This window comes from Mustela putorius, unplaced genomic scaffold (genome assembly GCF_011764305.1).
Source record: "Mustela putorius furo isolate JIRA1106 unplaced genomic scaffold, ASM1176430v1.1 tig00000430_pilon_pilon_pilon, whole genome shotgun sequence".
In the NCBI taxonomy this organism is placed as follows: Eukaryota; Metazoa; Chordata; class Mammalia; order Carnivora; family Mustelidae; genus Mustela; species Mustela putorius.
Window position 1 is genome coordinate 4,729,150 of NW_025421377.1, and position 12,432 is coordinate 4,741,581.

General features: G+C 42.7%; 1 protein-coding gene across 1 annotated transcript in view; it reads left to right on the top strand.

Moving 5' to 3' along the window:
- Positions 1 to 4,897: 4,897 nt before the first annotated feature.
- The window catches only part of DCUN1D4 (defective in cullin neddylation 1 domain containing 4), an 81,108-nt gene continuing 73,573 nt past the window's right edge, over positions 4,898 to 12,432 (top strand). Inside the window, exons 1-2 of the mRNA XM_004764949.2 lie at positions 4,898 to 4,977; positions 5,178 to 5,238. Of these exons, the coding sequence (XP_004765006.1) occupies positions 4,972 to 4,977; positions 5,178 to 5,238 (67 nt within the window). The 5' untranslated portion in view covers positions 4,898 to 4,971. The remainder of the gene's footprint in view (positions 4,978 to 5,177; positions 5,239 to 12,432) is intronic.

The following is a 12,432-nucleotide window of genomic DNA, read 5'->3' on the forward strand; positions in this document are numbered from 1 at the left end:
GCTCATCTGTTGCTTAAAATCCACATTTGAGTAAAATCATATGGTATCTGCTTTTCACTGACTTATTTCAACTTAGCAAATTAGTATTCTCTAGCTCTGTCCATATTGTTGCAAATGGCAAGATTTCATTCTTTTTATGGTTGAGTACTATTTCATTGTGTGTATGTATACATATATACATCTATATATGTATATATATATATATACATCTTCTTTATTCATTCATCAGTGGATGAACACTTGGGCTGTTTCCATAATTTGGCTATTGTAGATAATACTGCTTTAAACATTGGGGTGTCTGTATCCCTTTGAATTAGTATTTTTGTATTCTTTGGGTAATGACCTAGTAATGCAATTGCTGGACCATAAGGTAGCTCATAACCAGAAAGAAGTTGCTACAGCTAATGTCAAAGAGGTTACTGCCTGTGTTCACTTCTCAGATTTTCATGGTTTCCTGTCTCACATTTGGATCTTTAGTCCATTTTGAATTCATTTTTGTGTTTGGTGAAAGAAAGTGGTCTAGTCTCATTATTTTGCATGTTGCTGTCCAGTTTTCCCAACACTATTTGTTGAACAGACTGTCTTTTCCCCATGGGCTATTCTTTCCTGCTTTGCCAAAGATTAATTGATCATATACTTGTGGGTTCATTTCTGGGGTTTCTATTCTGTTCCACTGATCTATGTGTCTATTTCTATGCCAGTTCCATACTGTTTTGATCACTATAGCTTTCTAATATATCTTGAAGTCTAGAAGTGTGATGCCTCCAGCTTTGCTTTTTTTTTTTTTCAAAGTTGCTTTGGCTATTGGGGTTTCTTATGGTTCCCTACAAATTTTAGGATTGTGAATTTTAGGATTTTATCTCTGGGAAAAATGCTGTTGGTATTTTGATAGGGATTGAATTTAATGTGTAGAGTACTTTGGGTAGACATTTTTACAATATTTGTTCTTCCAATCCATGATTGGAAGATTGGGATGTTTTTCCATTTCTTTGTGTCATCTTCAATTTCCTTCATCAGTGTTTTATGTTTTCCAAGTACAGGTAACTTTTTAAAAGTGTGAGAGTTCTTTATGTTGTTTAGCTACAAGTCGTTTACTAGCTAAACAATTTGCAATATTTTCTCCCATTCTGTGGAGTGTCTTTTTACTTTCAAGATGGTACCCTTAGTAGCACAAGTTTTTAGTTTTGATGAAGTCCAATTCATCTGTATTTTTCTTTTGTTGTTTGTGCTCTTGGTGTCATATCTGAGAAAGCATGGTCTAATCCATGCTTAAGTTCACAAAGGTTTCTGCCTATGTTTTCTTATAAGAGTTCTATAGTTTTACCTGTTACATTTAGGTCCATGATTCATTTGGGGCTCATTACTGTATGATTTGAGGGAGCAGTACAAGTTTATCCTTTGCCTGTGGACATCCAGTTGTCCCAGTATCGCTGTTGAAAGGACTATCCTTTCTCCACTGAACTGTCTTGACCCCTTGCTGAAAATTACTTAAGCATAAATGCTTGTAATTTTAATGTGTGCACTCTCAATTCTATTCTATTGATCTGCATGTCTACTATTATGCCAGTAACACACCGCCCTGACTACTGTAGTTTGTGGTAAGTTTTGAAATTAGGAAGTGAGTCATCCAACCTTATTCATATTTTCAAGATTGTTTTGGCTATTTGGGGTTCCTTGAATTGCCAGAGATGAATTCTTATCTGTTTCGTTAATTGTTATATCCCCAGAGTTTAGGACAGTGCTTGATACACAGTAAATGCTAAACAAGTATTATTTGAACAAATAAATGAATTCTCATAAAATTACAATAATGATTACAAAGTGGACATCTCTAAAAAAAATATCCTGCTTAGCATTCCTTCCCTCTATTCTTCAGGAAAGAATACTCATGCAGGCTTGGAAAACCACCCCTCACTAACTTTGTGTTGTTCTTTTGGGGTTTCATACCACAGTATCCACCACCCCCTGGCCCCGGAAGACAGTATTTGACTCAGGGCTGGCCAGTTCCGTCCCATCTCCTGCCATACGGAAAGGCTTTGGTATGATCACGTGAGTCAGGCCCTGTCAGTCAGAGTTCTGTCCTGAGATCACCTGTTTTAAGGAGTGACCCCCCCCCGCCCACCGACCAATTGTAAGAGAATGCATCCTACCAAATTGAGAAATATGCAAAACAACCAACAAAACCACCGCCATCATAAAAACAGGTCAAAACAGATGGGAGTGGCAACAAGACAGAGTGGGGAGAGCCTCCTTTTGAGCTCTAGTTCCTGAATCCAGTAGACCCTGAAGCTGTACTATCTCAGCTGACAGGATTCTCAACTGCATACAATGCAACTACTCTGGTTGACTTCCGCAGATGAGGAATTCAGTGGGAGAGCCCTGGGACACTGAAGCAAGAGCCAAGTAGAGTAGAGCCGGATCCAGATCCTGCCACAGAAGTTGTGGCAGTAACTGCTTCCACTCAGACCCCATCACATCTCCTTCTCTGACTGACTCTCCTGCCTCCCTCTTTCACTTACAAGGACCCTTGCAATTACGTAGGGCCCACTGGGAGCCACGTAAAGGAACCACATAAAGGAACACATTCACAGGTTCCACAGATGAGGGCATGGGACATGCTAGGGGTGCCAATGTTCTGCCACATGAATCATCTGTTGAGTCCTCACCACACTCCTGTGAGGTAAGTAGTGCTACTGTGCTCATTTAAAAAATAAAGAAATCTTGCCCAGAGAGTTTAGATAATGTGTCCTGTGTTGAGCAGAAGAGTCCATGTTCAAGTCTCGGCTGCTTTTCCAAAATCTGGTGTGTTACCCTTTCACAACCTTACCACTTGGCTTCAGTAGAGTGGCTGGTTTGGGAGTCTTGGTGAAGGAAATATGGATAGGATCTGACCGATGCATCATCTTTGTGTTTCCCTTCTAATCTGATGAATTGAGAAAAGACAAAACCCTTGGATCGTGAGATACAGTGAAGAGAAGCACCCTAATTCTATGATCCCTATTTCCAAATGCTGGCTTATTCAGCAGCCTCCACCTCAAGCCAATAGAGCTGGCCTTATTTAAAGGGGACATGAGTCTCAAAAAAACATCAAATACCAGCTCCTTTAACAAAGCTAAGAGCAACAGTGGCATGAGATAGAGTACAAAGCTGAAATTCTTCAGGCCCTGGAGTTCGAGGGGAAGGATGTACCCAAAAGAGCGATTGTCCTTAACTTGGGAATAATACAAAGATTGGTGAGACAGTAGACTGCTCTCGGCTGACAGAACCACAGAGCATCCAGGTAGCCTGACCCCGTTAGACCAGGCCTTAGTTGATATTAGGTACAAGGTGAAAACCGTCTTTAATGTTCAGCTATGGACTTTGAGATCTGGAAAATGCTTGCTCTTAAAGGCAGCCTCCTAGCACTCAGCATGCACGGACAGAGTAAAAGCTGCTGACTCTTCCCTATGAAATCAGGGCCATCAGCTCTCCAAAGCCAAATTCTAGACAAACCAGAGCCCTTTGTTAACATAAACAAAAGCTGGAGTCTGCATATGCTCGAGCCTGTAGAAACCATGGGTGAACTGGTGGAGATGAGAGACGTAGAGGAAAGCTACTCTGTACTCCACTATTCCCACTTTATCCAGTCCCAGTGGACAAAATGGCCGCCCGTAGAGAGTTAATCGAGTCTTGCTTCATGAAACATTTACTGAGTTTCCGTTTCATGCTGGAGACAATACGAGATCATCCATTTTGGGCTCTCAAGGTGAGTCAGCCTGAGAGAGGAGAGGTTTCTCCCATGGAAGGATGGGGCCTGGCAGAGGGAGGAGGCCCGTGAACTTAGGAGGAAGGAGAGCTGGGCCAGCTTTGCTCTGTGAGCCAGGACTCTCCAAGTGCAAGTGACAGAAACTAATTTTGAACTACAAATAGGAAATGGAACGTCTTGAGAGCAATTGTCTGGGAAGGCAGGGGATCGGCTAAGCCTCAGAAGTGCTTGGAACTAGGGACCAGATGGCCATCATGCTGAGGCCACTGCCTGGGCTCTTCCAGGTGTCTGGAAACCTCTTCCTTCCCACTTAGTTTATTCACTACTCGTTATTCGTGTGTCTCCAGTCACCTCCTCAGGGGAGCCTCCCTTCTTTCCACTCTCTTCCCTGACTGAAGCAGAACCAAAGCTTTTGAGACTTTGGGGCATATTAGAAAAAGATGACCCTTTTGGGGGGTCATTTGGTGGTGGTCTTTTGGACCACCAAGATGTGAAGAACAAGATGCCCCTCTGAGCAGACGCAGCTTCACACCAAGTCCATGGGTCTGTGAGCAGACTGTAAGTGGTACTCCAGCCCCTTTGCCCCTGGACTGTGCTCCTTTGTGCAGTGCACGAATTGTACACCTGTACAAAGTTGCTGAGTCAGCTCTGCTATCGTATGCTCTCAAAAACTGTGCTCATTTTCTCCTACTTGTCAAAAGAGCCGTTTTACTTTGCTTGCATGGTTACTTAATGCCTCCTCTGCAAGCTCATAAGCCCCATGAGGGCACCAAGTGGGGCTGTTTTTGCTCAACGTGTTATTCCTAGAACCCGGCAGTGTCTGGCACATGGAAGGCCCTTGCTGATGGTTATTTCATGAATAGATGAATGAGCAAGCAAGAGATCACGTGCCCACTGGGAGTGGGAGGGATCCTGATTGGCTATCAAAACTTCATCTGATGAATGGTGAGGTGAGCGGTTCCCCCTAAAGAAGCAGGGGTCTTCCTAGCAAAAGAGGGGAAGGCCAGGCAGGAGAAAGTCCAAGTGGCCCCACTGCTTCTGTGTCTTTGTCTCCTCGCCTGTGGGATGAGGGAATGTGCCTGGCTCACCTCTGAGATTGTCCTGTCCAAACATTCTATTCCCTTTTGTTCCCATTCTGTTCCTTCCTGCCAAGTTCCGTTCTAGTGAGGCAGGTGTTCAGTGGAAAAAGACATGACTGTGGGCAACCTCAGGCAAAGAAGGGCTTAATGGAGGTGAGCCTGAAGCAGAGTCGGGAAGGGCTGGGACAGAGCTGCCACGGAGACAGGGAGGAGGACAGGCTTGAGGGTGGGATGCTGGCTGGGGGAGGTATGTTGTTGGTGCTGGGCCACGTGTTTGTTAGCAGTCTTATATCAAGGGTAAATATCTTTGCGAGGGGTACTATGTTCACACTTGTGTATTTCCCCTGGGTTAGCTTATCGGAGAACAGCAAGCCAGTCATGCACAAGGAGCTGAGGGAACGAGACATTGGACGGGTAAGTTTTGATCATCAAAATAGGTCCCAGGGACTACATGCGGCTCTGTGGTGCGTGGAGCAGGCTGATGGAGCTGGGCTCTGTATTTTGCCTGCGTGCTGTGGGGCGGCGGGCCTCCTTTTGTTCCATTAGCAGCAGAGTGACTCAGGCAGGGGAGAAGGAAGTGTCTCCATTTCCTACCCCAAAAGTGGCGTGAGGAATTTCGGGAATTTCACCCTTCCTGTGGCCCCTGAGTACCACGATCTCTCAGTATCAGTCTGGTCTCCTTCCGATTCTCAGGCAACTCCTCTGTGTCTTTCCTCTGGGATATTGTTTAAGCTTGTTTCAGTCTTGCTCTTACTAGGGAATAGAGAGGTTCGCCTTCTCTCACTGAGGATGGACCTCGTTCTAAAAAGGGCAGGGGTTTGTCCAGGAGGGCTGGCCACCAAGCGCCACGATGACAGGAGCCCTGGGCTCCTGGCAGGGGAGCTGGAAAAGGGAGAAAAGGCTAGTGGGGGGCAGGGGGCAAGTGGCAGAGGTTGTTTTTTTTTTTTTAACTTTTTAAATTTTTTAATAAACATATAATGTATTTTTATCCCCAGGGGTACAAGTCTGTGAATCGAAGTGGCAGAGTTTTGACCCCCATGCAGTGGTAATCCTTTAAAGCTGAATCACCTGTAACCATACTCTGCTACTTTGAGCCCCACTCTTTTTTTTTTTTTTAAATGTTAGCTCCATGCCCAGCTTGGAGCCTAATATGGAGCTTGAATCCACGACCCTGAGATTAAGACCTGAGCTGAGATCAGGAGTCAGACACTTAACCAACTGAGCCACTCAGGTGCCCCTGAGCCCTACTCTTATTTCCCCCAATGGGTAGTCCTGGTGCCAGATCCCCAGATTGTTTTAACAAGGAAGAGAATAAAGTTCCACACCCCGGAACTAGGGAAACCATGTTTCATGTTGCCACTGACGATGGGCAGAGAGAACACGGGACCTTTGCCCTGGCAGCCTAGAGTTATGTTGGGCTTGACTGCCTACTGGTTCAAGAAAAATAGGTGTAGTTTCCACAATAAAGGACTTGGAATGTGTGTTGGGTTGGGGGGGGGGGGGATGTTGCACAGAGTGGGCCAACAGCCCTTCGTATGAGGCCATATGAAGAAGCAAAGTGATGAAAAATACAGATCTGAATCCAGATGGCCTGGGCTTAATTCTCCCAGTTCTGCCCTTAACTAGCTGTGTGACTTTGGGGAAGTTACTTTATCTGTCTGTGCCTCAGTCGCCTCACCTGTAAAGCGAGTTTAACAAAAGTTTCTACCTCTCGGGATTGTTGAGAGAATTAAATGAGTTGACAGGAACACTAGAATAGTGCTTGGTAATAAGTGAGTGGTACTTAAATTAAGTGTTTGCCAGTACAGTATTTATAGCCCCTAGTCTATTATCTGTGAATTGGAAATGTGTCCCTAAGCTACGGTTATCTAAAATTTGAATGGAGGTTTAGAACAGATGAAGGTTGTAGTGACAGAGCTTTGAAACCAGAACCAGTGCCTGTGAGGTGGAGGGATGAAGAATGAGATGAAAGCAGGTGCAGAGAGTCAAGGTCAGACTTGCCGAGGAAATTGACCAGACTAGGGGGTGGGGCAAGGTGGCCCGGTGGCCCCCGCCCAGAGGGAGCTGCTCAGAGCCCAGGATCAGGGGATGAGAAAATGAAACAATTAGATGAGAGGGAAAGCAAAGGGTGACTGTGGGCAGGGGAGGACCCAGAGTCTGGCTGGGGGTGGCTGCAGAAAAAGCAGCTTTGACTGCAACCCAGTTTGGAAATGGAGGTGAACAAAACTTGGAAACAGGAGTTTATTTTTGGCATCTCCTCTCCAAAGAGCACTGCTTCTCTCTTGCTCTTTGTCCAATGGTCCAATACACCACACTGCCTTGAAACTGCTGCGCCCCCCAGAGCCAAGGCTTCCCTCCTCTCCTACTGTTCCACAGCCTGAAACCATTCACCTCACCCACCAGTTCCCATTACTTGAGCATAGGCCCAGATGACAATCAGACTGGGAAACTCCTCTCTTGCCAACAAATTCCGATGGCCACTGAATCGTCCCTCAAGTGTCTGGATTTTTAAAGGGAAATACTTGTGAACTCAAATGAATGTCTAATCTAGGAGTTCTTAATTTAGGGGGTGATGGGATAGACGTAGAGGGATTTCAGGCCTTTGACAGGGAGACATCATTTTCAATGATTCTTAAAGGGATCCTGTGACTCCCAACATGTTAAGGGCATTCGCTTTAACCTATCCTGGCTAAGGCAGTATAACAAACTAAAGTGTAAACATTCAGGTCAGTTGGAAGGAAATACATTCCAGTTGGATAAATCTCTCTCTATATGTGTGTAAGTGTGCCTGCACACGTGTGTACACACGCACCTGCACACACGCACATGCCTCCAAATTCTTTCCTTTTTCTAATTTGGAAAGATAGATCTTTTTCTGAAATACTTGAATTCATTACTTTCTTCCCACAACATGGCTTCTGTGGTAACTTCAGTTGGGGGTTGGGTTTCAGGTGTGTCGGGGGCTTGTGGTCACTGAGGCAGATGTAACGAGCTTGTAGGAGTGGGAATCTGCTTAGTCACAGGTTTCTGACATCCTACATCCTCTTCCTTTCTAGAACAGGAAGTTCTTACTTCCATAACATGTTATCACCAAGGAAGTGAGCATATATTTTCCTCGGCTCCTGTCCTCCTCTTCCCTCCCCCACTGCCTACTGCTGCCTGCCGGCTCCATCCACTCTCCCAGAATGCTTCACTTTGCCATAATGAGATGCTCGGCTGCCGTGCAGCCGACGTCTGGAGATGGATGGGGCCTCCTGTACTGCCCTGAGAGGGATGTTAGAAAGACATTGTATTCATGGAAGCAGGCTAGAAAAGGCGAGGAGAAATGAAGAGCCTGACAGCACACAGAAGCCATTGTACAAGTAAAATGGTTATTTTTTTCTGCCCATACCCTGCTAGCTGGAGTAAGTGAAGCAATGGTATATTTATGAAAGTCACTATAAACCTCATGCATTGTTTAGATTCGATTGGAAAATTATACCTTCTGAGATCGAATTTAATGCAACATCATTAGGACTTGATTAGCTCGATGCGAATGAGGTGAAAATACCCAATTCAGAAAAGAACATGCGGTAATGAACACTATTTTATTCAAACACTCTGTTAAATCCCTAGGCAGGTATGATTTCTGAAAAATAGAAGGCCCTGGGTAAAAAGAAAAAAGAAAGAAAGAAAGAAAGAAAGAAAGAAAGAAAGAAAGAAAGAAAATAAAAACGCCAGTTTAAGCATTCTATAGTTGTGCTGGAGAAATTAACAACAACTAAAAAAATTGAAATTGAAACACTGATGTCAAATCTCAGCAGAATTAGAAACTTCTTAGCTTTTCTGAGAGATCCCTAAAATGGCAGTTCATAAAGAAGGAAACCCGGATTTTCTAGATAACTTAGAAACAAAGACTCATTTTTACTTGGAAATAGCTCCAAGCATAAAAATTAAACCGTACCTCACACAACTGCATGAAGTTCACAAGGAAGTATGTGAAAACATCACATAATTGGGGCTCATGCATTTATTCCTGCTTCCGTCTCCTACTTTTATAAGTGCTTGTACATATGTTATCATATTTATCCCTAGAAGGTATTAATCCTATGTTTATAGATGGAGAAGTAAGGCCCAAACAAGTTTAATGCCTCCTTAAGTGGGAGGGTCTGAATCTTATCCCAGGCTGGCCCAAAGGTAATACTTAAAGACACTTTGCCTCTGGTACAACAGATTAAAAATCTTTACCAGTAGCTGTGTCACTCAGAGAAGGGTAATATGACTTCAAAGGACGAGGAAGAGAAATTAATAACTATGAGAAGACCATATGTACCTCTAGTTATGTAGAATCCCCTGTAATTTACTACAATCTGTTTAATTATTTAGGAATTTCCTATGTACATCTGAACTTCCAGTATCAATCAATTTTCACTAAGATAGTTAGTTGGAGTGACACAGCATTGATACTGGGTACTCATTTTTATTTCCTTTATTGTGTAAAATCTCACATTTCAGTTTCAAACTAGACTAATTTCACATGGGTGGCATGTCTTGGTGAAGAACGATTTTGTCCCTAACTCAATGTTCACTGTAAACTCTAGAAAGGAGAAAGGAAGCCAAGTTAATAAAACAGTGACTGTGGAGGCAGAGGAAAAGGAAGGTTTGGGATGACAGCTGGCTGTGTGGGGGAGGGACTGATTCACAGATATGGTGAGGCTAACAGGTATGGAGACAGGTACCTTTCTGTCCTCTACTTATACTGACTCATTCACATAGTTCTTACATCATAACTATAAGGTAGTTCCTATTATTATCACTATTTTGCAGATGAGGAAACCGAAACACAGAGAGACGTGAAATAATTTCTTTTACATGATGCATTGTCTTCTTAAACCAATGGGTCTTTAATCCAGGCCATCTGAATTAAGCCTATATTCTGCTCCAGGAAAAAAGTATCAAAAGTGTTGCCATGGCTAACAATGCTCAGTGTAGCATTGGTTCCAGAAAGTTCCATCCCTTAAGATCTCTTTTTTATTGTGGGAGTTACACTATTGCCCCAACAGAAGTTGATGAAAAAAAAAAAAAAAGAAAAGAAACCCTTTTAATGTACATTATGAATGCACATGACAGGATATCAATTTTATATGAAGTAACCTGGAGCGATTACCAAGAGGTCACTTGCTTGTGTGTCATTGTCAGTGTTCTGACCTCTAGCAGAAGAGGGGCAGGGGAAAAGGAAGCTGATGAAAGGAGAGGATGATGCCATCTTTTCAGCTTGCCAATCATGACCAGTTTTGAGGAAGGACTGTCCCTGTTGGTGACACTGGAGGAAAATGTCTATTTCTATGCTTTTCCATTAACCTAATGATTGGAACATGACTACGTACAGGTATTGAAAAACAAAACCTACATTTTTCCTACCCTATTAGCATTGGTAAGTGGCTAATTGCAAAACTGTTCTATGTATATATGTGAAAAGTTACGGTGATATTCTTAGGAAATTAAAAGCTAGACAGCTGAAACTATTTCCCAGAAGCACAGGCCTCAACGGTTAAAAGGCTAATTCCTGTAGGCTGAAGGGGCTGCCCCCTCCCACTGATCTATCAGAGTAAGGAAATTATACTCAGCAGTGCCTCATTGGATACTCTAGATAAATAATCTCATTAATAATATATCACGAAGTCGATAGCTGTTATTGAAATAAGGTCAAAAGGCTAAAATAGATAAGAAGGACTGAGTCACCTGGAAATAATCTTTCAGACTCGTTTTTTCATACTATATATCAACAAAGGCAGCCCGAGTGTCTACATACTCAACTCTAGAAAGAGGCCAAGTTTCACTATCTTTTAAAAACACATTCACCTCCATATTACTGTATCCTTAAGTAAATCTCTCAGGCATGGAGGGCATACATTAACCTGATTAAGAAGAGAGGGAATATTATATAACACAGGGAGTTTGACCACTTAGGCACGCTGTTCCTTATTAGCAAGATAGCAAGTTACTGAAAGGTCTAAGCCTCAGTTAACTTATCTGTAAAATGGGAATAATATTAGTAACCGCCCCGCCTGCCCCTCCCTTAGAGTGTTTTGAGGTTATGTGGAGTACTTTAACAAGGAAAGCACTATCAGAGTATAAGAGTAATGCCTACCACATGGGAAACAACTAAAAAAACAAGTTGGAATCACTTAGATCAGCAAACTGTTAGTTGGTTATGAGTTTGGAGAAATGAACTATCCTGACTTCTACCGACAGATTTACTTTTTTTGGTTTGTCTGTTTCCATGTAATCCCATCAAGCCTGACTTTTTTTTATAAAGATTTTATTTATTTGACAGATCAACTTGAGAGATCACAAGTAGGCAGAGAGGCAAACAGAGAGAGAAAGAGTGGGGGTGGGGGGAGCAGGCTCCCCGCTGAGCAGAGAGCCTGATGCGGGGCTTGATCCCAGGACCCCAGAGATCATGACCTGAACCAAAGGCAGAGACTTAACCCATTGAGCCACCCAGGCACCTCTAGCCTGACTTTTGATAACTAGTGGAGCTCTATACACTCTCTCACTTCAATCTGAGGCTGAATGGATTCCTCCCTGACATGACTTCTTTCCAGCTCTCTTCTAATTTTATCAGGGGCTTATTTATCAATTTGTCTAAGCAGGCTCAAGTTTATTTCAGTCTTAGGACTATGCTATTCTCCACTCTGTGCCCCCATCCCCCAACATAAGCAGAACAGCATGCTATGGTGGGATGTGTGGAATTTGGGGAAAAGTTTTACTCTACCATCTCAGTCCCAAGACACTTATTAATTTTCCCCTCAAGAATCTGAATATAAAGGCACAGAAGTGTAACATTATTATCTTACTAAACATCCCCCCCACACAGAGATCAAGTTATTTGGAGATGGTACCAATGAGAAAAAAGTTAAATGTTCTATTACATTTTGAAAAAATTTCCTGTTGAATTTCATAAAAGGGAAGGCAGTATTCCAGCCAGGAAGTATAGGATTTGTATTAGATTGCTATTACAACTCTTAAATGGGAAGGAAGAGTAGTTTACCCATCTTTGGAGTTTTGAGGCTTTGATATGGGAATGGGGAAAGACCTGGTCTAGGAGTTAAAAAACCCGAGTTTAGTTATTGCTTTGTAATTAACTAGTTGAGTAAGTTGGATTAGACATTTAACTCCTTTGGACCTCAACTTTCATATGCTTAAAATGAGGAAGTTGGATTTTCCCAAGGCTCCTCTCAGATCTAAAATTTCACATTACAGTCAACATTCAGTATACTCTAAGGAACAATTAAGTTGTGTCTACTATTTGAAAGCATTATACATGATGCTAAGGACATAAAGATAAATATAAGAAAATTCCTGCCCTCAAAGGCTTATAGTCTTGTGGATTATTAAAATGATGGGGTGATATCTGCAGAATATCATGTAATCACTCAATTACACCTATTTTACTATTCATACATCTGGGGCCCTGAGTTTTAGCAGACTAAGAATAAGCTTAGCCCCTCGATCTTCAGGCTGTAGTCGACCTACCAAAAAGATGTTTTAAATTACTCGGAGTCTATTTCTCATTAGAAAATAACCTTAGTGACCTCACTGAAAGTGATGCTGAGAAATAACAAA